At 36.1% G+C, this 26,272-nt stretch overlaps 2 protein-coding genes across 5 annotated transcripts in view; one reads left to right on the forward strand and one right to left on the reverse strand.

Moving 5' to 3' along the window:
- Positions 1-357: 357 nt before the first annotated feature.
- On the forward strand, positions 358-1,403 carry LOC110900772. Its single transcript, XM_022147638.1, has 2 exons — positions 358-403; positions 868-1,403. The coding sequence occupies exons 1-2, from the start codon at positions 358-360 to the stop codon at positions 1,401-1,403; spliced, it is 582 nt and encodes a 193-aa protein (XP_022003330.1).
- An 8,129-nt stretch (positions 1,404-9,532) lies between these two features.
- The window catches only part of LOC110897765 (glutathione S-transferase T1), a 35,516-nt gene continuing 18,776 nt past the window's right edge, over positions 9,533-26,272 (reverse strand). Inside the window, exons 1-7 of one of the 4 annotated variants that reach the window (XM_035981546.1) lie at positions 10,993-11,116; positions 10,817-10,890; positions 10,678-10,717; positions 10,521-10,574; positions 10,342-10,417; positions 10,043-10,249; positions 9,533-9,951 (exon numbers count right to left, since the gene is read on the reverse strand). In XM_035981546.1, coding sequence (XP_035837439.1) covers positions 9,775-9,951; positions 10,043-10,249; positions 10,342-10,417; positions 10,521-10,574; positions 10,678-10,717; positions 10,817-10,890; positions 10,993-11,057 — 693 coding nt within the window. In that variant the 5' untranslated portion in view covers positions 11,058-11,116 and the 3' untranslated portion in view covers positions 9,533-9,774. Of the gene's footprint in view, positions 9,952-10,042; positions 10,250-10,341; positions 10,418-10,520; positions 10,575-10,677; positions 10,739-10,816; positions 10,891-10,992; positions 11,117-26,272 lie in introns of those variants that run through there. The other 3 variants (XM_035981544.1, XM_035981545.1, XM_035981543.1) reach the window with 3 other exon arrangements.

Genomic DNA, 26,272 nt, shown 5'->3' on the forward strand with positions numbered 1-26,272 from the left:
TATACCTTGGGTTAAAGGTCGGTGTAAGTATGAATAGAATAGCGAATTGGAAAGAGGTCATCGACATGTTCAACAAAAGACTTACAAATTGGAAGGCGAAAACCTTATCTTTTGCAGGTAGAGTAATTCTTATAAAATCAGTTCTCGGTAGTTTACCGAATTATTTCCTTTCTCTCTATAAGTGTCCAATTGGTGTCATAAAAGTATTGGAAGGAATCCGAAGAAAATTTCTATGGGGGGATGTAACACAAATAGCAAAATAAGATGGGTCAAATGGGAAAAGGTGGTAGCGGCAAAGGACTTTGGTGGCCTCGGCATTGGGAACATTAGAGACATGAATTTGGCACTACTATTGAAATGGTGGTGGAGAATCAAAATGGAGCCGAAGAGTTTATGGGTGAAGGTAATTAAATCAATACACTCAAACCAAAGAAAAGTGGAATCGTTTCCGGTTAAAAAATCTTTACTGGGTGTGTGGAAAAGTATCGGGGACATAGCAAAGGATTTTCTAAAGAGCAATGTCAATATAATACAAGTTAAGAAGCAAAGTTGGAGTGGGTGACAAAACATTATTTTGGATCGATACCTGGTTAGGGAATGAGCCGTTGAAAGAGCAATATCCGATTTTATTTCAACTATCGTCAAAGAAAAAAACGACGGTCCTAGAAAGCTACAAAACACTAAACGGGGGGAGATGTTGGGAATGGGCTTGGATAAGGACACCATCTAGCAATGAAGAAAGACAAGAAATGGAAAGCCTAAAAGATCGGCTGCAACATCAGCAATTATCATAAAATGGTGACGTATGGTATTGGAAAAATTTTGAACACCAAGACTTCAGCGTAAATAATGTTAAACTTTCATTAGGGCAGAATCTGGATTTAAAATTCACACCGAGCACGTTCAACTGGAACAATTGGGTTACAAGAAAAAGTACAACGTTTGTTTGGAGAGCGATTGACGAGAAAGTCCCTTCGGCAGTGGCACTAAGAGGAAGAGGCATGAACTTGCCTGACGTAACCTGTAAAACATGTGGGGCAGCGGATGAAATTGCAGGTCATATACTCCTCGGTTGTAGTTTCGCCAAAAGAGTCTGGGAGGCGATTACTACATGGTTAAAAATCCCGATGGTCAGCACGGAGTGGAACATTGCGGAGCTGCTGATGGAGATGTCCGAGATACAAAGAAGTCGGAATGAAAGGAAAGCCATACATGCTGTAGCAATTCAAACGATGTGGATACTGTGGAAGACAAGAAATGAACGGGTTTTCAAAGGAAGACAAGGCGTGGTCCAAACGGTAGTGGAAGACATAAAGGATGCCTCTTTTCAGGGATTGAAGCAGAGATCAAAATATTGTACGATATCGAGGCGGGAATGGTGGAATTTTAATGTAAACTTGTAATATGGGTTTGGTTTGTTTGTTTTTCGCTTTCCTTTTTTGAGTTGTTTTCTACTGTTTAATGTCCAGCTCTCTGGCTGGGAACTATGTTTTGTTTTTGTTTTCGTATTTCTATTAATGAACGTTCCGTTAGCTATTCAAATATATATATATATATATATATATATATATATATATATATATATATATATATATATATATATATAGAGCCCGGTTATTGTACAATAGCCCTAATCCTACATATTGTACGCGATTACCCCAGCCGTAGGATCATCCATCATTTAAACGCGGGTCTAATTAATTGATATGATTAAATTAATCAAATTAATATATATAAATCATACCGCCAAGGTTAAAATCGTCATTGCGAAATCATAAACCCTGTAAAAATCAGCGAAGATACTTCAAAATCATATCCTAAATCAAAAACCTTACATTCTTCTTCCCCAACCTCTGCTCGATTCTTCTGGTGCGATTTCAAACGACAGTGATGAGGACTGCTGATTTGGGATATATTGAGTATTAGTGGTTACAGTTGAATTAAAATATGCACATTTGTTGAATTTCACATGTTATTAATTAATTAAAATATGGACATTGTTGAATTCGCATGTTACAGTTGTATTAAAATATGCTAATTAATTAAAATTAAAATATGCAGATTCTTGAATTTCGCATGTTAGGAATTCATTTGTTTGTTTTGGAATTCATGATATTATAAATTCGCATGATGATATGAATTCATTTGTTTTGGATTTTGCATGTTGGAATTCATTTGTTTTAGATTTCGCAAGATATTATCAAATTCGCATGTGACTAATATTTTGGAATTCATCTTTTTGGATTTCGCATGTTATTTAATGTGCATATTTCGCATGTTACAATTTTTTTTGGGAATTCGCATGTTACATTAAAACATAATCGCATGTTATTTATTTAATGTGTATGTTATATGTTATGAAATCGCATGTGTATATTATTATTTAATGTGCATAACGTCTAATCGCATGTTATTGTTTTAATATGCATGTTATTGTTCAAGAAATCGCATGTGTTTAGGTTTCTTAGAACGTAACGCTCTGATCTGATACGAATCAATCAAACAATCAATAAAACCCTAAAAATCAAACTGATACGAATCATAATTACAGAGATAGTTGTGTAACGAACTCATGATTTGCTTGCTTGTTGAAAGAATTGTCTAATTTGCCCTCTGATGATTGAACGGGATGTCTGATATACCCTCATCTAAGAAAAAAGAAACAGGGACACGTGTAGGGCTGTGGGCGTCGCGTACATAATGTACGATAAGGAGATTTGTACCATACTCTTTACCTATATATATATATATATATATATATAAAGTTTAAAAGTTCCTAAATCCATCTTTTAAATGACTTCCATAATTTATTTATTTATTTAACTTTTATATGGATGCTACATGTTTTTCGTTTTATGTTTATATTTAAATCTACGCAAATTGAATTATTTAATTAAGTGTAATGGGATAAAAATAAGGTTTATCATAAAAAAAATACTAAAGATTATAATCTATCTGACATTATGATTGTAAGTAGACTATACTTATAATTAGGGTCATTCTATTTTCACACTACAAAATGATATTTCTATGTCTTTTTCACTCTATCTCTATATATTTATGTGTATATAGAGAAAGAGACAAAGGGGAGAGGTGTGTGAATTGTATGTAAAATAAGATTCAAATCCATCAATAATTTGGGTTGTGTGCCTGATGGACTCTTGCCAACCATTATGTCACGTTCCAGAAATCCACAAGATGGGAGGTGGCATGGGTGTAATCCTATCTCCATCACAATCGCTCGCGTCACTCTCTTCCACCTCGCCTAAGGATTCATTCGATGGATCCCGCGTTGAAGATAGTTCAGGTTCAAATTCAAAGCGTTTAAAACATAAAAATCACGTCACTCTCTTCTACATCGCATACAATAACTTTTCTTTATTAGAATGACTAACTATCACACCTTCTAAACCTACTTTTAAATTTGCATGTATTATTCCCCATGTGATTAAAACTCTCAACCACTTTGGAGTAACTGCAACAATATATATTATTTGACTTTTTATCGGAGTTATATAAAATAAATTTTATTATGAAACTAAGTTTTATATCATTATATTTTTATAAGTAGTATTTTGGTTTAATCACGCGAGTTTAATCAAGATCAGTGTTTGAATTTCTAGCATGAACACATGAATTAGGCTTCGGTGCGGTTATCATTTAAAGTCAACTCAATTAAAGTTTGTAAGAATGCAATGCAGAGTAACTAATTACTGGATCGTCTTGTTTACACCCTAAGAGGTGAAACAGTTAGGCTTGACAAAGTCCTGCTTGCGTCATCAAAGTGGTAGAAGATATCAAAGAAGACTCGTTTTTGTGGATAAAGTTTAGATCAAAATTTATCGGGCTTGTTTGGGAGAGATGGCGAAACTTTAATATGCGAGATATAATCTTGTAATTTTGTTTCGACTCCCGGAATCCCCAGTTTCTTGCTCACCCCTTAATTTGTTCTATTTTGTTTGTTTCAATAAAATAGCTGTCGTTCCAAAAAAAAAAAAAAAGTTAGGCTTGCATGCCATAGGTCATAACTAATACTATACCTTGCTTAGTTGATAATTTTTAGGTGAAACCTAGCCATCAAACAAAACATGAAAGGTTGATTAAGATTAAGAGATTTAATAAAGTAATCAAACGAGAGAATTGGATTATTAAATTTAGTTTACTTTCAAATTTTTTTAACAATAATTTTTACTGGTGTTTTTCACCACATCAGCACCATAACGCCTTTTTCAAAAAATATGTAATTGTTAACCTTTTTCAATGCTCTTTCAGTCATTATTTTCCAAATTTATTTTCATATTTGGTGTCATACTAGAAACGCCTCTCACTCTTCATATCCATATAACATTCAGAGAGAGACTGTGTTAAAGGCGTTAACAACCTAGTCACGCATCTATAATGTTGATCATGCATATCACCAGATCACAAAATCATAAATATTAAAAGTTTAAAATACTTTAACTGTTGATTGTAAAACTAGGGTTCGAGATATATGCAGAGAAAGTAATCGTTCTTTGTATATTCGAATTGGTAATTTGATATTGTGACATATACGATACATATATACATGGCAGCCTTACATAGGTAACTGCCGGAACTTAGGAAAAGAAAATAATACATAATAATTGTAACATAACTAGTAAAACTATATCATACGATATATAAAATCATATCTAGCTTATATCTTAATCTAATACTCCCCCGTAAGCTAGATTGGTGCAACGTGAAGAAGTCTTTTAAAATGGAGAAAATCCTTTTGCTGTAGTGCCTTTGTAAAGATATCTGCAACTTGATCCTTGGTTGAACAATAACAGATCTCTACTTCATCATTTCGAATGAGTTCTCGAATGAAATGATATTTCACTCGAATGTGCTTGCTTTTCCCATGGTAGACAGGATCTTTGGCCAGACTAATAGTGGATTTATTATCACATAGAATGGTAGGTGGACAGTCCATGTTAATCTGCAGATCATTCAGTATGCCTTTCAGCCATAACGCTTGACACCCAGCCATTGACAGTGCTATGTATTCGGCTTCAGTGGATGATAGTGCAACAACTTTCTGTTTCTTTGATTGCCAGGCGATTGCCCCTTAACCTAAGTGGAAAGCATAACCTGAGGTGCTTTTACTATCATCCACATTGCCTGCATAGTCACTATCGCTGAAACCTATTAACTTTCCTTTGCTCCCTTTTGAATATATAAGTCCTTCATTTATGGTTCCCTGTACATATCGTAGTATGCGTTTTCCGGCTTCCCAATGGCTTCTTTTTGGTCTCTCCATGAAACGGCTAATCTTACTCACTGCAAACATAATATCCGGACGTGTGTTTGTCAGGTACACCAGACTCCCTACTAGGCTTCTATATAAGTTTTCATTCACATCTTCTCCTAGATCTTCTTTTGATAATTTCTACCCATATTCCATCGGGGTTGAAATGGACTTACAGTACTTCATATTAAATCTTTCAAGTAAATTTTCAGCATACTTCCTTTGCGACAACATAATGTTTCCATTTACTTGTTTTACTTCCATTCCTAGGAAATAGTGAAGATTACCCAGATCAGTCATTTCAAACTCCCTTTTCATCGAGCATTTGAATTGATTTATCATTTCCAGTGAATCACTCGCAATGATAAGATCATCTACATATAAGCATATCACCATACGAGCTTCCTTTGTTATTTTGATAAACAAAGTATGCTCATACACACATTTTTTAAAACCATGTGATTGCAAATATTCATCTATGCGACTGTACCAAGCTCTTGGAGCCTGCTTCAATCCGTATAACGCTTTCTTTAGATGACACACTTTCCTTTCTTCTCCTTTCTTGACATAGCCCTCTGGTTGTATAATATAGACTTCTTCATTTAACTTTCCATTCAGAAAAGCTGTCTTGACGTCCATTTGGTGTAAATACCATCCATGTCGTGCTGCTAATGCTAAAACCAATCTTATTGTGTCGAATCTAATCACAGGAGCAAATACATCATGATAATCGATCCCATATTTTTTATTATACCCCTTGACCACCAGCCGTGCCTTATGCTTATCCACATTCCCATGCTCGTCATATTTCGTTTTAAATATCCACTTAACACCTATTGGATTCTGATTCAATGGAGGTTCCACAAGATCCCAGGTTTCATTCCTTTTAATTGATTCTATTTCTCTATCCATGGCTTCCCTCCACTTTGCATCCTTTAGTGCTTCACTGTAGTTGGTAGGATCGGCATCAACATATAACACAAAATTGGTTACATCAGTGGAACCAAGTGGATTATTTTCATATAACTGATCTACTTGCGTCTTCGTTAATGGTTGAGAATTTTGATATATTTCGGATATATTACGTGTCCTAATTTCTTCATTTTCTGATGTAACTGAAGATATATCATCCTCATCTGTTTCATGTTGTGAATCCTGATTGTTATTATTGTCTTGATCCTCACTTTGATCGCTGACTTGAGAGTTAACATCTTGTTCTTGATCTCCGGTCTCAGTTTGTTGATGTGCAGGTCCTACTTCCTCATCGTTTTCATTATCACAATTCAGCTGTGATTCTGTATAACATTCATCAGTCTTGACTGTTTCCCAGTCTCGACCTTCATCGAAGGTCACGTCCCAGCTTATGATGGTCTTGTTTGTTGTTGGATTAAAAAGCTTATACCCTTTACTATTCTCACTATATCCTATGAAGATTGTTTTCTCCACTTTATCATCAAGTTTTCCACGATGTTGTTTGGGAAAGTGAGAGTAGGCTATACTACCGAAAATTCTAAGATGTTCTACACTTGGTTTTCTACCACTCCATGCTTCATATGGGGTTACATCTTGAACACTCTTTGTTGTGGTTCAATTCAGTAAGTATGTTGCACATGCTACCGCTTCAGCCCAATAAGAATTTGGAAGTCTCTTCATTTTCAACATGCTTCTACTGCGTTCCATTAATGTTCTGTTCTTTCGCTCCGCCACTCCATTTTGATGGGGTGTATAACTTCTCGTTAATTGATGATGAATGCCATTTTCTTTAAGAAATCTTTGAAAATCATGGCTGCAATATTCTCCCCCTCTATCCGTACGTATACATTTCATCTTGTAGTCTACTTGATTCTCTACCAGTTTCTTAAATTCCTTGAACTTCACAAGTGCTTCTGATTTTAGTTTTAGGAAATAGACCCAAGTCTTCCTCGAAAAATCATCTATAAAAGTTATAAGATATCTGCAACCACCTATGGAGTTTGTTCTCATGGGTCCACATATGTCAGAATGGATCAGTTGTAACGGTTGTGATGCCCGCCATTTTGATTGCTTAGGGAACGGCTTCCTTGTATGCTTTCCAAACAAACATCCTTCGCATAAGCTATGAGATGTTTTTGAGATCTTTGGTAGACCTTTAACAGTATTATTTCTTCCCATGTTATATAACGTCTCGAAGTTAACATGACCATACCTTTGATGCCATAAAACTGAATTATCTTGTATTATCATACTACACACTCTTGGTTTATATCGTTTCTCAGATTCAAAGGAAACATTTTGTTTCCTGTCATCCGAACTGTCCCTATGCATGCTCCTTTTGAATCCTTGATAATACATTCTTGATTGCTAAATTTCACTTCATAACCTTTTTGTATTAATTGACCTACACTTAAGAGATTATGTTTTAAACCCTCTACGTAAAATACATTTGGCACCTTTTTTTCGATTCCTTTAACCTTAATCGACACATCTCCGCAACCTAATACTTCGAGTTTCTTATTATCTCCTGTTCTTACTTCTCTTCTTTCCGCATCATCTAATGTAATAAATAAACTCCGATTTCCAGTCATATGGTTGCTGCATCCGCTGTCTAAATACCAACAATCTTCCTTAGTTATCTCTTCTATGTTAAATATCATAAACATAGTTTCTTCATCTCCTTCATTCTCATCTTCATGCATGAGAACATTGTTGTTTCTTCCGTTTTCTTCTCTCCGTTGACAGAATCTTGCGGTGTGTCCTAATTTCTGACAACGATAACAACGAATATGCCCATTAAACCTATTCCTTCCTCTACCTCTTCCTCTTCCTGCATGTTCGGATCGATATTGTCTTGACCGATCTTGACTCTTAACTTGAAACGCTTGCTCCATCGGAGAGTCATCATACTGCCTTAATCGCAATTCATGCGACTGTAATATACCGAGTAACTCCTCTGTTGTAATCAGATTCAAGTCTTTTGACTCTTCAATGGCTACAACCACAGACTCGTATTTCCGGGTAAGACTTCGAAGGATTTTTTTCTACTATTCGCTGTTCTGGAACATCTTCTTCATTTAATCTTAATTAGTTTACTATTACAGTGGTTCTATTCACATACTCCTCTATAGATTCACTATCTTTCATTCGTAAAGCATCGAATTCACAACGTAAAGTTTGAAGTTTTACCGTTTTAACCCTTTGTTCTCCTCTGTATGCCTTGTGAAGAATATTCCATGCTTCTTTTCCCGTTTTACTATTTGCTATTCGTTCGAATACTATTTCACTTACAGACTGGAAAATTATGTGCAGGGCTTTCTTATCTTTTCTGACTTTTTCCCTATAAGCATTTTGGTCGGCTTCCGATGCGTTGGCAGCGATTTCGTTGTACCCTTCTTCTATAATTGTCCACAGATCTTGAGATTCTAACAAAACCTTCATTTGAATGTGCCAGTGGTAATAATTTTGCCCAAATAATTTCGGAATTTGGGTTTGAATACCACTATCTTGAGATTCTAACCACAGTGAATGAGAAGAATCGATATGTATTTGTGAGTGGATCGATGCGTTTGGCTCTGATACCACTTTGTTGATTGTAAAACTAGGGTTCGAGATATATGCAGAGAAAGTAATCGTTCTTTGTATATTCGAATTGGTAATTTGATATTGTGACATATACGATACATACATACTTGGCAGCCTTACATAGGTAACTGCCGGAACTTAGGAAAAGAAAATAATACATAATAATTGTAACGTAACTAGTAAAACTATATCATACGATATATAAAATCATATCTAGCTTATATCTTAATCTAATATTAACAAAATAAAGAACATTAAAAAATGTATGAGATGATATCAAGATCCATGAACAGTGGCGATTCCATTCTGTCATTTGTTACTAGATGCTGCCAAAAGAATATTAAAAATTTGGTACCTTTGGCCACCGCTAATGGGGCGGCATATCATAGCCAAATCGAACATAGTGCCCCATAGCGCCGTGCCACACTGCTATGGCCGGCGCTATGGGTTGATTTTTTTGTCTTCTCGCGAAATGCATAACGGTGTGGCCCTTCCTTCCCCACTCTCACACATATGTGTACATGCATATATACAAAGCCTCATACATATATAACCCCACTACACCCTCTTGTGAGATAAAATCCTATAAGTCCACTTTCTTACGCGTTTCGTCACTTATCGCATAACGCCCCTAAGAGACTTTTTTACTACACTTGTTCTTATCAAAATAAGATCATTTGTTGGGAACATCAAAATACACAACAATAAGCTTCAATTCCAAACAAAAAGTACAAACATTAAATTATAACTTGTTTACTTTATTTAATTTAAACATAAAAAACCACCAACCAACAACAAATGTATGCATTGTTTCCAAACTCCCCAATGACATGAAAATTAAAATCAACCTTCACACAATGTCTGGCACAACCCGAAATTCAAAACTTTACTGGATGATTATTCATAGATTCAATGATCAAGATACGAACATGAAGCTCATAACTTCACTCAGTTTTCCCAAATTTTGCTACCATCAGTTCGCGAATTTCTTTTCGCTTTTTAAACAAAACCCCGTGAATTTCTTCAAAATGAGGCGCAGTTGCACTCTTTGTATCTTCAACCCACTGAAGAACTTTCTTGTAGGGACTTAATATCCGATCATGAAGCTCCTCGCTCAGAAGCTGAAAACTCACGAAATTAAGTGTTTTGATACAAATTTAATAAAAAACATAGGAAAAGAAAATAGAAAATTGAACATATCTATATCATTACCTCAAGTTCCATGACTTCAGATACTAAGTTGAGATCAGCAATTGATGGTTGAGATCTTCCAACCAAAAACGGTCCATCTTTTAGCCAAAAAGTTTCTAATACTGTCAGCGCTTTCTCAAGCGTCTTCTCAGCTTCTTCAGCCGCTTTAGGGTTTGATGGGATGCAATTTAGCGGTAACATGACATTGTTTACAATAACTCCAACTGAAATCCGAAGCATAAAACCGACATATCATGAAACTATTCAGTAAAAATATACTAAGTATCGGAAATTAAAGATTTATATGATTATATTACCGACCCACGGCGCAAATTGGCATGATGCCAGTCTAAAACGGAGTGGACCTTGGCTCTTTCAACAAGATCACTCGGATACCTATATAGATATAAAAGTTAAATGTCGAATTACAAAAATAACGGTTTTAATTTATAGCTTAGAACTTGCATAAAGATGTGGACAGAGAAGGAAAATGACTTACCAGTGACTAGCCACTCCCGGGTACTTACAAGATAAGTAGATAAGAATTGCATGACTGCAAAAACACACAATGTTTTTACTTATTACATAATGGAAAGTAACATAAACCCTAAATCCCGAACCATAAAAGATATAAAAGATACAGAAGAAGCAAGAACCTCTCAAACAGTGTAAAATCTCCATCAAGTATTGTTGGAACTTGACACATGGGATTTATCGCTGCATAAAACAAGAATGTTAAACATACTTATTTGTTGTTAATAATTATTTTATTCATACATATTAAACTAAACAAACCTTTATATTCAGGGGTGTGTTGCTCGCCCTTCAAGATATTAATGGTGATTTCCTCAAAATCTATCCCATTCATCCTTTATATAACACACAAGAAACAAACACTCACATTAGAAAAGATTCAACATATATATCAACTATAGAAAGAAAGAACATAGGGATGATGATGAATTAATTACTTGCAAAAGATGAGAATTGCACGAGACGGTTGGAAGATTCGATCACAGTATACTTTCAGCGTCATCTTTCTCTCAGGAATCTGATCAATCTTCAAGTCTTGGAGTTTTTAGTGTGGAGATGAAGAGCATCTGGTTTGTTTATATATATGTTGAGATACGTAATCACGTGGTATTTTTTAATATGAACGCATTGATTATCAAATCTTTTAATTATGGCCCTTGTTTATACACGAATAATATCTTCTAGTAAGTATTGCACTTTTCAACTAGCCGGCAACTATATGTGTGAATTCATGTTGGGATGCCTTAGTCATCAGTGAGGTCATTATTGGCCAAGTATTGGCAATATTGGTCAACGAGGGTCTCCTAGGGTTGATATTTGTTAGTGATGGGTTCTGTGGATTGTAATGGGTCACAGCAACTGCTGTAAACCTTTCGTATGATTTGGGTGAATAAAATATGCTGTTCAAAAAAAAAAAAAAAAAAAAATATTTGTTGGTGATTGTCAGCGAGAGTTAATATTGGTAAACAATTTTAATTAGGGTGCACGGGGCACACGCGAGGATGGTTTCGGTGACCCATAACCCTGATCGGGAACACCGCCGCCATCAACGTGGGGACCCGATTCGGGGATGGGCTCGGTGTGTATTCACCGCTTGAAATGCACGATTTTTGAGGAACGGTCAAGTGTGCAACGGTCGACTTTAAAAAAAAAAATCACTTTTTAAAACATATATAAATAACCACAGCATTCACTCAATTTTTATACTCAAACTACAACAATTTCACACATTTTTTATACTCTCCAACCACACCCACTTCACTTATTTTTTATACTCTCAAACCACACCCACTTCAAACCGAGCAATGGAGAACCAACCCCGCGAGGCCAAGAAAAAAACTAAGGGACGGGGCTCGCAACCATCTCGTGGTGGTTCGAGCGGTGCAAGTGCACAACCACAACCCCCTTTCGGATACACTTCACAACCCCCGTTTTCTTTCCAACAACCTTCACACCCCTCCTTTTACAACACCCAACCACCCAACCTTCAAGCCAATTTCGGCTATTTTTAAAATTTGTTATCAATGGACGCTCCTCCTCAATCCCCCGCCTTCGACCCATATGCTTTTCGTGCCCCACAAGTTCCATCACGAGGAAATGTCGAACGTCCTCTACCTATTTTCGACGACGAGGACGATGAGGTAGTGCCCGAAACTCAAAATTTGGGCGACGAGGACGAGAACGAGGATGATGAATATAACGTGGATGAAGACGCGGGCAACGAAGAAGATGACGCTCGGGATAAAAAGGGAAAAACGGTGAGCGAAAAATGGACAAAGGTCCAAGAAGAGGCGTTGGCGAAGGCGTGGGTACATTGCTCTACCAACAAAAAGAAGGGCAATCAACAAAACCGCGATAGTTTTTGGCGTAAAATTTTAGAGCATTTTAACGCCATCGTCGGCGGAAGTAACCGGACCGTGCATCAAGTACGGTCTAAATGGAACCCGATGAAAGCGAAAATAAACTTTTTCAATGGCCTATACCAACAAGCGGTAAAATTTTAATTTTTTTAACATTGTATATTTTTTAATTTTATTTACTAAGTTCATATTTTTTTAACACTTATTATTTTTATAATATGTAGGATCGCACACGAGGAAGTGGATGTAAGGATCTCGACGTGATGAAAGTCGCGTTAACAGAATTTAAAGAGAGATTTCCGAACGCTTTTCAACATGTCGAGGCGTGGGAGGTCGTTCGAAAACACGACAAATGGGCCCAAGTCCCATTGTTGGGTGAGGAAGGTGGAGGTTCGGCACATAAAAGAAAGCCCGTTGACGTGGACCCTTCGATACCGGATTTGAACGAAGACCCCTCGCCACAAAGACCACAACGGCGAGACAAGCGTCAAGCGACATCGTCCGAGGGAAGCTCGGCCGAGTTGGCGGCACAATTCAAAGAGTACACCGCCATGAAAGAAGCCAAGCAAGCGATGAGGCGATCGAATTGAGGAAGAAAAGAGAGTTGGAGGCTCGCGAGCTCATATCGGAACAACGCGAGACGATGAAAAACTACAATTACGATCGAGATATGAAAACATTCCTCAAGCCGCACGACGACGCTCTGCCAAATATGTTGTCGTTCATCCTCGCCCGAAAACGCGAAATCGCTAACAAGTACGGGTGGCCATGCGATTTCTAAAATTTTTATTTTCTAGTTTTAATGTAATTTTTATTTTCTAGTTTGAATGTAACTTTTATTTTCTAGTTTGAATTTAGTTTTTATTTTTATTTTCTACTTTGAAATGTCTTTTGTTAATTTTTATTTAATTTTTATTAATATTTTTTTTATAAACATGCATATTTTCAACAAATAAAAAAACAAAAAAAAATTAAAAAACCAAGTCACCTAAGAGGGGAGTGCCGCCATCAATTTAGGGTGTTAGGGGAGTTTAAGAGGGGAGTTGACGTGGCACACGATGATTGGTTGGGCGTAAGAGAGGGGCACTCCCCTAAGAGAGGGGACTCCCCTCTTAGGGGAGTGCCCCTTACACCCTTATGGTTAATGTTGGTCAATGATAGTCATAAAGGTCAATGATGTTATTCATGATGAATGTTAGGTAATCATGCTCAATGGCGCGGACCCAAGATTTTCTTTGAAAAAGAATCAAATACAAATACCTTTATCATACAAAACGTACGAATAAAGTGAAAATGTAAAAAAACACAGTGATATTTTCGTAATCATAAGTAACTATCAAAATTACTCTACAAATGATCTTGTAGGGTAATTTTGATCTTTTAGGGTAATTTTTTAAAATGTTCTTATATGATAATTTGATCTTGTATGCTAATTATCAAATTTACTCTACAAGTGTATCAAAATTACTCTGTAACAAAATTACTTTACAAGTGTATTAAAATTATTCTGCAAGTTTATCAAAATACATACAATTCAAAATTACTTTACAAAATCATTTGTACTACAAGTGTATCTTATAGGGTAATTTTAATCTTCTATGGTAATTATCAAACGATATACAATTCAAGATTACTCTAATAAATCATATGTAGAGTAATTATGATACTCTACAAAAGTAGAGTTAAATGCCATTTTAGTCCCTGTGGTTTGGGCTATTTTTCCAGTTTAGTCCAAAGGTTTCATTTTTCACCTGTGGGTTCAAAAATGTTTCACCGTTGCCATTTTAGTCCACTGGGTTAACTTTATCAATTTTTCTATTAACGAGAGTTTGGTCATTTTATATGCAATTCTGTTAACTAGAATGGTAATTCAGCCATATAAAATGACCGAATTGCCCTTCTCGTTAACAGAAATAATGAAGTTAACGCAGTGGACTAAAATGGCAATGGTGAAACCTTTTTGGACTCACACGCGAAAACTGAAACATTTTGACTAAACTGACAAAATGACCCAAACCACAAGGAATAAAATGACATTTAACTCACAAAATTACCTTACAAGATCAAAATTATCATACAAGATCATTTGTAGAGTAATTATGATACTGTACAATATTACTCTACAAGATTAAAATTACCCTACAAGAACATTCTACAAATTACTCTACAAGATCAAAATTACGCTACAAGATCATTTCTAGAGTAATTTTGATAGTTACTCTACGAGTAAATAATTACGAAAATGCCACCGCGTTTTTTTTGGCTTTTTCATGTCTTTCGTACGTTTTGTACGATAAGCCACTTTGTACGTGAACTTAACTCTTTTTCATGAAAGTGAAATTTTTTAGGGTCTGTTTGGCATGAGGTAATGGAATAGAGGAGAGAATGGAATGAACGAGGTAATGGAATGGACAACGGAATGAAATGGATCATTCCATTCCATTGTGATGTTTGGTTACTCATATGTGAATAGAATGAATCATTACTTTGTATAATTTGATAAACAACAAAAAATGAAGCAACGAAACACAATTGTATTAAAAACGACAAAAATATAATTGCCTCAATAATAATAATAATAATAATAATAATAATAATAATAATAATAATAATAATAATAATAATAATAATAATATATTAATGATAAAAAATTAATAATAGATTTTTGATATATATTAATATTAGTATGAATATTAATAAATATAAATACAACAACGGCAACACCAACAGCAACAGCATCAGCAACAACAAACAACAAAAACAACAACAACAACAACAACAACAACAATATATTTCTTTCCATTCCTTGAAGGAATGGAAAAAAAAACACCTACATACCAAGGAATGGAAATTATTATATTTGGAAGGAGTTACATTCCTTTGGAATGCTTCATTCCATTACCACATTATAACCAAACATGTTTCTTTTCATTCCATCAGAATGATCCATTCCATTCCACCTTTCATTCCTTCATACCAAACACTACCTTAAAGCTTATATAATAATTATTTTCGGTTTAGTTTGGGTCGGGTCCTACGATAAAAACAATGTAATCAAACTCAATATAAGACTATCTCCAATGCTAAGGGCGCCCTTAGACGCCCTTAGCTGCCTAATCAGCTGTCACATCATATCCTTATAAATCTTTAAAAATCCTTATAAATCCTTAAAAACCCCAATTTCACCTCTAACCATACAAACATCCTTACACATACTTATATTTTCCACATCATCACCCATTTTCCTTTAAATTTAATTACTTAAATAAAGTAAATGTATTCAAATAGTTAATATAAATAATTAAGTAGTATCAAAAAAGTAAATAAAAGTTTGGTAAATGAAGTGTATATACTGAGTTGGTGAATATTAGTAAAGTTGATGAATTACAAATTAATTGAATATAAAGGATCAGAGAGATATATAAATGAAGTACATGTATTGAGTTGGTGAATAATATTTATGGTTTAAGTTGAAGTAATTTAATTAGTTTCTCATTTAAGTTAAGTTGAAATAATAATTTGTTAAAAAAATATTATAAAATAAAGAAAATGGCACACTAACCTAAACATATAAAGTCCTTGCAGATGGATATTTGTTTCGGATATGGACTTGGGCCATTGTGCTCCATTGCGCCTGTAAAGTTGGACTTATTCCATGTTATCTTGGATGGGTTACGGATTTCACGTTGAAGATAGTCTAATCAACAAAAAGTATGTAAAACGTCAAACTAAATTTTAATGAAAATCACATTCAGAACTTTTTAAGAATTTGATGCTAATCCACATTAATTAATCATACAAATAATGCTTTTAAGTTTCAATTATTCATATATTCAATCTAAACAGGGGTGGATAGCTGGAATTCTTCTGGCTGATCGGAGATGCGATAGGCAATAACGACACGCTGACGCGATGATCGACGATGTTCCTGGTCATTGGTTTCCGCTACTTGCTTTTACTCTTTATTTTTAAATCTTTAATAAGGTTTAAAGTTCAAATTTTAACATCACTAGTGGTATCAAAACCGGAGTATTGCGCTGGTGGATTCCTCATACTACACATGAATTTGATTGGTATCGTTTTATCTCGTTATGTTACAGTACCGACAATCGTTTTAGCAACCGAAAAAGGAAAAACAAATAAATAAAATAGTGATATGACCAAAAGGATATCAACATGTGGTCTACATCGAATGAAAAAAATTGTTTGGTAGGAATCGATTCGGTTCGTTAGGGTACCACCATGATACTAGCATGCACTCATATAGAATATATAAAAAAACAAAATGTACACTATAATTTGAATGCAACTCTGCTCTAATCAAAATTTGCAACGAAAAGCCTAAAAGAATTAAGGAAAGTTACGAATTTAGTTTTTTTTTTTTTTTTTTTTTTTAAGTTAACAAACACGAGTTATTGGAGAAAAATTATATAGCATAAATAAAAAACAATAAAAAAAAGTTGCCATATGGCAACTTCCTAATGGGCCAAACACTATTCATTAGCCTGGTTTTTTAATGTATTGATGATGACTAGGTTATTTTCCCGTACGCTACAGCGTTACGTTATCACAGGCATTCGATCGGTATCGGCTAGGTTCGTTATAGTACTAGTAAGATACATGCACTCGGTATAGAAATCAACACATCGTTAACATCAATATAAAACGGAAAAAGCAAACATCGGTACTAACAACGATGTTGTCCAAATGGTATCGATCAGTTCAGATCGCCACGGCACTACTAATGATGTTTGTTTATCATCCAGACAGAGACATAAATGAAAATTGTCGACTGGAAATCATAAACATGAATACAGGTACATGTAACAATGTTTTTCGGTAGGATACGTCAGTTTATCAAATGTAAAAACACTAAAAATAAGTACCGGTACCAATACCAACGTTATTCATTCGGTTTCAGTTTGGTTGACTACGACCGCGACACAAAATTCATTACCAAACATAAACCATACAAATGATTATAGGTGCAGGTACCGATTTTGTAACACCCCGTGTTTTCGAATGTCAAAGTCAAAGTCCAAGTCAACTTTGACTTCTTTGACTATAATTAGTCTATTTTATGTTTTATTTGTATTATGTGGAGTAAGTGTTGTTAATCAGAATGAATCGAATTAATCGAATATTTAATCGACGCGAACCGATTTACGACTGTGAATAGTAGGAAGTAACAATGCGATAAAGTTAACTAATCAGTAATCAAACCAATCTAACCATCATCGAACTCGAATCTCGAATTACGCGAACTTTGGTTGTTGTTATAAGTTGGTGCATGCATCTGTCGACTTCGTCTTGTATCGAGTCTAGAATAGAATAGGATAGTACAGGGCACGTGAATCAAGAAATTGTGTTAAATCTGATTTCGCTCCAAATGACATTTTGTCATTAGGAGCGAAACCCCAATCATCTGATTCCGCCCGAAACCTCATAGGTTCTAATTTCGCTCGTAATGTTTAAACTTGATTTCGCTCATGATGTAACATGCTGATTTCGCTCCTGATGATTGTGCATGTTGGAGCGAAATCAGCTTAACTATATATAGTGTGTCTGTTGGAGCGAAATCAAGTGGTTGTAAGAATAGAGTTTAGGTGATTGTCTTCCGGTGAGCCACGAAGTGCTGCCGAAGTGTTGAATCAAGTGTAAACGTCATTCAATTAATAGAATCAACAGTTAAAAGTGAATTCTCGGTGAATTAAACCTGATTTGTCTGTTTCCGCCGTTCAAATCAGGAAAGGTTCTTCTGATAGACTCATTTGGGTCCGAAACCGATCCTACAAGTGGTATCAGAGCTAAGGAGGAGGAGCTCTTGCCAATTCAGCCGAAAATTCTGTTTTTCTACACCTTCTACATTGTCTTTTGAAATTTAACCGGGAAAAAGTGATCGAATTGTTCTGATTTTTACACATGTTGCTCGGAATAGTAATCTAAGAAAGCCTTAAAAGTTTCATCAGCAAATTCGAATTAAATCTGAACAATATTGTGATTTCGCCTTAAACGAATTCGAAGTAATGATGACGTCACGATTGATTTCGCTCGAAATTATGGTTTGATTTCGCTCCAAACTCCGGATTTCGCTCGAAATTACAGATTTCGCTCCAAATACATTCTAATTTCGCTCCTGATTAACTTGGTGATTCCGCTCCTGATCACCTTGTTGATTTCGCTCCTAGTTGCAAAGTGATTTCGCTCCTGGTTACAAAGTGATTTCGCTCCTGGTGATCCTATTGATTCCGCTCCAAACTGTTATCTCATTTAAATTGTTAATTTCGCCTGAACAAAGATTATTTTTGTGAAATTTTTGAAATCTGAAAAATGGACGAAGAATTCTACAACGCATTCGCTACTCCGGTTACCTTGATCACTATTGCACAAAACACAATGCTAGAAAACGAAACGGGAACAATGCAAAAAACCGCCCAAGCTCATGAACAAGTTAATTACCTTGACGCGTGGGAATGTGTTGAGACGAAGTATGTGAGACCATTAAATGACGATGAAGAGGAAGTTGCGATCAAAGATATGAGTGCCGATGACAAGAAGAAATAAAAGAATGAGAAAATGATGCTGAGTTTGCTACAACAAGCTGTAAAGGAAGACATTATGGTCTTGCTGCAACACAACGGAAGTTCTTATTCAATTTGGAAAGCGTTGCGATCAAAGTTTGTCGGTAGTCAAGAAATGATCAAGAACAAGAAATCTCTGTTAAATAAAGAATTTGACTTGTTTCGTGGATTAAAGAATGAGAGCACAAAGCAAATCATCGAAAGATATTGCAATCTATTGGTGAATATGAAGAGGGTAAGTATCAACAAAGACAATGAAGAACTGATAGAGAAGCTAGCTGATGCATTGCCACACGAAACATGGGGCACATACTTGATGATGCTCAGGAACAAGAAAGGATTTAGCACGTTAACCTTGAGCAAATTCATTGAGAAGTTAGAAGCTCAGGAAATAGAGCAAAGAAAGATTGTTCGAATGAAAGTTTTCGACGGTGAACAAGATATTGGGTTGTACTACAAAGCAGGGGTGAATGAGAAATCTACAAATTTATCTCCAAAAATTGAAACTGCTTACAACGCCAAGAATTCAACTGGAAGTTCATCAAAAGGATCAAGCAGCAACACCAGTTTCTCGTCATTTCCATCATTTGATCCGAACATTTCAGCAACAAAGAATGGAAGAAAACTTCAATGCAATATTGTTTTAAATCTTGAGAATGATCAAGATTATTCAGATGAAATTGCTAAAAATCAAATGTCTTTATTGGGAATGGTTTTAGAATCTTACAGTTGTTTTGTTGCAGGTCGTATCGGAAATCCAATGCTAACAAAGGAGGATTACGACCAAATAGATGCTGAAGAGATGGAGCTGATGGACATAAAATGGTGTTTGGCCAGCGTGTTAAGGAGAGCTGAGAAATTCAAGCAGATCACGGGGAGAGATGATCTTCGTGAAGCTAATGTTTCAACTTTAGGTTTTGATAAATCTAAAGTCACTTGTTTTCGTTGCAGGGAGAAAGGTCACTTCAAGAGGGAGTGCACCAATCGCGAAGCAAGTGGCGCTCAGAATCCTTTTAACAATAACAACGATTACTACCGAAAAGCCATCTACCATCAAGTTGCTCAACAACCATCTCAACACCATCAACATTAAGCTCAAACTGCACATGGAAGAAATGTGATTGAAGATTCTGGAAAGAAAGCTTGTGCGGTTAATCAAGATGAAAAGAAGCCATTCAACTGGGATAAATATGTCTCAGCTGATGGAAAAGCTTGTTTGATTGATCAAGAAGATGAAAAGCTACCCGAGGGTTTTAACTGGGAGAATTTCACTTGGGATGATTATATTCCTGATCAAGCCACAGCCAATACAGCTCACAAAGCTTTCGCTGCAAGAATTGAAGAAGATAGTGATGATGATGGAACTGAGTAATATGCTAGACAATGGCACAACATCTGAAGATGATGGTAGAAAATGACAGTGAAGATGAGAAGGCAAAGAAGAAAAAGAAAAAGGTAAAGACACCGGTGAGTAGTGATGATGAGACAGTACCGGTGATTAGAAGGAAAGTGAAAGAAGTTCCAAAGTTTGAGATTAATGAAGAAGCTGTTGCGAAGAAAAGTCCAGTAACTTGTGAAAATTGTGAAGCTGTAAAGAAACAGAACAGTTCATTGATCCACAATATGAACAGATTGAAAGAATCATATGATGTGTTGAACAAGGCAATGAATATGTACAACGACACAAGTGAAGAACAGGCTACAACAATGAAAACACTTCAGGGAGCGTTCATGATCAAGCAGAAAGTTGTGAACAACTACATCGAGAAGTGTGCTGCTCTTGAACAAAAGTTGGAACTTCAAAGAATCGAAACTGAAAGAGTTAACCGTTTATTAAAAAGTTACTCATGTTCGTCTTATGTCATTGACAGGATTTATCCGACAGCTGAAAGCTTAAAGGCATTTGAGGACAATGATGTAACTGAAGAAAAGAAAGTTTCAGAAGAAAAGTTGAAGAAAAGACTCCAGTGAAAAAGACTAAAAAGAAGAAAGGCACTGAAGAGACGGCATCTGGTAAGAAACAAGGTGTCAGTTACAACAAGTGTCTACCCCCGCTGGAAAATGGATATTTGGCTAGAAATCCAAATGATGAAAGAGTCAAAAAGACAACAAATTTACAGTGGGAGTCAGAGTCGCCAGTCAATCTACCAGAGAGTATTGATGTCACGTTTACATCATCTGACACTGATCAACAGTCTCATTTGATGAAGATAGTGGTGGATCATGTGTTAGATAATGATGAGACAAAGGAGTCAAAGTCGGAGTCTAGTTCAGAGTCAAAGTCTGAGTCCAGCACTCCGAGTCAAACAGAAAAATAGGGCAAAATAGTTTATGACAAAGAATCTTTGTTATCAAAATCTAATTTGGATGATGAACCGTTTAAAGTTGCTTACACTTTGAATGTTCTGACAAATTATATTCTGATGAGGAATTTCCAATAAGAGGTGTCAAAATTGAACTGATAAACAAGGTTTTCAAACTCACAGAAATTAATATTTCTGAAATAAAAGACTTATGTCTTAATGAAAAACCTAAAAAATACACCTCAAGAGTTCAACAAAGATTAAACAAAAAAAAAGGTTACGGTTCTGGTTCTGGTTTCCAAAAGAAATCAAACCATAACGGTAATTTCAAAAAGAAAGGTCTTGGTTTTACTCCAACAGAAAAACAGAAAAATGAAAAATATGTTCGTGATTTTAAATCCAAAATGACATTTGTTTCAGGAACATCATCTGAAGAAGAAGAAAAGAAAGCATTCTGGAGGCAGTCAAACTATGAGTTCCTTGCAAAGAAGCAAGATGAAATGAAGAAGATGGATGAGCAGAAGAAAGATACGAGAACCTGTTTCCAATGCAACACTGTTGGACATATTGCCAGAGATTGTACTAAGGCAATACAATCAAAATAGGGAGTATCTCGTAAACTCAAAGAGAAAGTGGTTGAGTTTGAACCACTGATTGATAGAACTAAACTGTTTAAGAATTCTACTTTTGAAACTGGTGAATGTTCAAACAAGTTTTACAAGAAGAGAGCTAAATCTGACAACCAGAAATGGGTTGTTAAGAAAGCTGTTGAAAGCTTTAGCGATGATTCTGATAGGTCAAAATTAGAGGAGCTATCTTTTGGCGATGAATCTGACTCCACAAAGTCAGATGAGCCACAGGTTGTTTCAAAATGTGAAGCTGTTTTGAAAGATGAAAAATTAGTTCTGAATGTGAATGGGGAGAATTTTCCATCACCTCGGACTGAAAATTATAAAAAGAAAATTGGTAAGGTTGAAATTTCTAACCAATTTTATAATGATAAGCAGGTTTTTGATGTGTAGAAGGCCTTTAACCCCAAGGTAAAGCATATCTTTGCTAAGATGATTGACCGAAAAGTCAAAGGGGTTAAAGAATTCTATGAGAAGAAGAGAGGAGGTAAGAAACCGAGTGTTGGCAACTCGGTGACACCCAAGGCTGGTCAGGCTTGGGAGGATATTTTCTTTGAATGAAAAACCTGACTTGCCGGAGATCTTAAGTTTGTAATCGTGGATCAGGTATCGGCATCTTTCTTGAGAAGATTTATTTGGCATCCAAGTGGTAAGAAGATTTGAATGTGCATACTTGCATTTGGTAAATCAAGGGCATTAATTTGTACTTGCATTTTCCTACAATTGATTGGTAAACAACGTGATGAACCACATCCCCAAACCTATTAATGGTATACCTACAAGTGGTAAAATCAACCAAACTTATTTTCCGGAAAAACCATTTTGATTAAAACAAACTTAAGTGTTTTGAAATCTAAATGGGAAAATAGTTTGTTGATAGGGGGAGTTCTGATTGTTTATGCCGAGTGGATGGCGAATTGATGCGATTTGATATCAGTTGTCAAGTTTATTATACCGTTTCTTTTCAATTTTTCTTTAATGTGTTTGCATTTTAGGGGGAGTAGAAAATTTAAGAAAATCCATAAACATTAGAAAATTTGAAAAAGCCAAAAACATGATAAAATTCAAAAATGAGTTTTTGTTGCATAAAAGAGGAAATGATAGTACATCAGTGGACTATCACAGCACGCTAAAGAAATGTAAAGATAAAATGTGATAAAAAATCTTACTGCGGATGTGTCAGTAGATTTTTACACATTTAGTAGACTGTGACGAGATGTAAACCTAAAATTCAAACTTGTTTATTCTGAGGGTAACAACTTCTTGGATATATGGGTAACCCCTGAAATCTTGTTTGAAAGGTCCCTTATTCTGAGATACTAGGTCTTTATGCTCAGTGATATCTGGGGTATTATCCTGGGACTTCTGCTGTATGGAAATACTGACCTAGTCCCCGGATAATGCTTTCTGCAAATGCTTGAAACATAGCATCGCCCTCAGCAAATTGATGAAACAATAAAATTGATAGTTACTGCTGTTGAAACAAAAGATGCTCTAAAGGGGACACACCAAAAGTCGAAGCCGTCATCTCTCTGCGTATACGGAAGTATCGACCTGAGCTCTCACGGCCCTCGTAATTTAACCCCTTTACAGATATCATCAGTGGTATACTCACCTGTAAGACTGAATATTGGGACCTGGATACGGGAGTATATTCAAGTAGTGGGACACACGGATAAGTTTAAGTTCTTAAAACATTAATATCGTATCTCGGATCAGTTGATGTTTGTGTGAAAATATAAGTGGACAAATATACTGACAATCTAAGTGAATTGTTTAGAGCTTAAAATGAAATCAAGCTTAATGGTGTTGGTGATGTGTCTCAAAAACTGATGTGATCCTCTTGCACAAACTCACAAAAATATTGGCTGTAAATTGTTTCTTTACTACATTTTATTCTTTCTGAAAAAACCAAAAAGTTTTTAGTATGTTTTAGCATAAATTTTGAAAAATAAAAAAAGATTTTCGACAACTGGTGTTGAAAAGCTGACTTTCAAAATTCTAAAGTGCTAAACTTGATGAACTGTTTTGGGAGTGATGAGTATGAAAGATTTAAGGTTAAAATTTTACATGTGTTAATCAGAAGCTGCAAACATGTTTCTCTTGCAAGTGGTTCATCAGAAACTAATTGATAGATCAGTTTGTGATAGGATCTATAAAGTGGTATTTGAATGCTTAAATGTGTATCATAAAACTTATGTTTGTGGTAGAGTTTTATGCATGTTGAAATAGAGCTGGGTCTGTCAATCCCAAGCAAGTTTCAAGAATCAACATTTGAGGTGGAGTGCATGTTGATGTTGAGCCAGTGTTGATCCTGGAACTGCATTTGCGCAATATAGATTGAAAAGGATAGATAGAGATTGAGGATGCTTGTAATGTCAAATATTTCAAAGAGAAGCCCAGAGACTGATCAAGACTGAAGATGCGAAGTCATGACACTGTCAAAGACTCGACACGTGCGACTCGTCAACATCTGAGGGGGGGAGTCTGTTGGTGCATGCATCTGTCGACTTCGTCTTGTATCGAGTCTAGAGTAGAATAGGATAGTACAGGGCACGTGAATCAAGAAATTGTTTTAAATCTGATTTCGCTCCAAATGACATTTTGTCATTAGGAGCGAAACCCCAATCATCTGATTCCGCCCGAAACCTCATAGGTTCTAATTTCGCTCGTAATGTTTAAACTTGATTTCGCTCATGATGTAACATGTTGATTTCACTCCTGATGATTGTGCATGTTGGAGCGAAATCAGCTTAACTATATATAGTGTGTCTGTTGGAGCGAAATCAAGTGGTTGTAAGAATAGAGTTTAGGTGATTATCTCCCGGTGAGCCACGAAGTGCTCCCAAAGTGTTGACTCAAGTGTAAACGCCGTTCAATTAATAGAATCAACAGTTGAAAGTGAATTCTCGGTGAATTGAACCTGATTTTTCTGTTTCCGCCGTTCAAATCAGGAAAGGTTCTTCTGATAGACTCATTCGGGTCCGAAACCGATCCTACATTATACGTGTGTGTGTGCGTTATGTGTTACCTGTGCGTGTTTACCTTATGTTTTGTGTGGTGATCAATCGAATCAATCGAAACTCAAATCAAAACTCGAAACTCAAATCGAATGCAATCGAAATCGAATTACGACGAATAGTAACGTAAGGATAGGGTGAAATATATATGATTGTACGTTAGATATAGTAGTTGGGACTGAAAGTAATTTGAATAGGAAACTCTATCGTACTCGTATCGTCTTCAATTGAAATCAAAATATCGAAAATCGTCGCACCGAACACTCGAACCAGGCTGTGGATCGATCAGGCTGTCAGCCGATCGAACAGCCCAGCCGATCGGACGGACTGTTCGATCGAGCAGGCTGTCCGATCGGGATGCCTGGCCGATCGGCCAACCCTTTCCTCTTTTGGAGCCTATAAATAGGGCTGTCATTGTCATTCTTTCCACTTTTGGATACTCTCTGACCGACCAGCTCGTGCTCCTCACCTTTTCTCAGATTTCTTCCAATTTCGGTAAGTTTTCATCCTAAATCTTGTACTTTCTTGATAAATACACACTTCTACACCTTTCTATCTTTCGAATCTTGATTTCTAACCGTGAAATCATCAAGATCTAAGCATTCTTGGATGATGTCATCATGGTGTTCTTCAAGAACATCATGCTTTGGCCTCAATCCACCATTGATAGCTCGGATCTAACCGAGTTCCACATAAACAAGCTAAGATCTATCAAAGATCTGAACATTTACATGGTGGGAAGGATTGAAAGAAGGATTTCCAAACTTTCTTTCAAATCTTTAACACTCAATGCCTTCAAACCGGTAGAAATGGAGCTTGAGTCAACTCACCGATCATCCTAGTGGATGAGTGGTTCAAGAGTCGGATTCTATCTACGAGGTTCACCGACTTCGGGATAAACATCAAACTACCGTTCCGAACAGTTTACCGGCCGGATTCGGGTGATTCCTGTCCGAGCAGGGGAAACAAGTAAGAACGAAAGTGCCATAGTTCAGCTCGTTGTCAAACTACCTCGAAATAACGTCAAATAACCAAAACAGCCAAGTGTTAGACGAACAGGCCGACCAGGTCAGGATGCTGACCGAACGGTTAGGCTGTCCGAACGAACAGCCCAACCGATCGGACATGTCAGCCGATCGACCAGGCCAGCCGATCGGCTAGCATATAGCCCCACACTTTAACAAATTCCTGAAGTATAGTATTGAACGAGGTGATGTCCGATCGAACGAACCGTTTGGTAAACATTACTCATCGGATCATGAGATACTATGCTTCAACCCTTAATCGATTTACAACTCGTAGTAGTACGGAGTGCCACCCGATCG

The sequence above is a fragment of the Helianthus annuus genome, chromosome 13, assembly GCF_002127325.2.
Source record: "Helianthus annuus cultivar XRQ/B chromosome 13, HanXRQr2.0-SUNRISE, whole genome shotgun sequence".
NCBI lineage: Eukaryota > Viridiplantae > Streptophyta > Magnoliopsida > Asterales > Asteraceae > Helianthus > Helianthus annuus.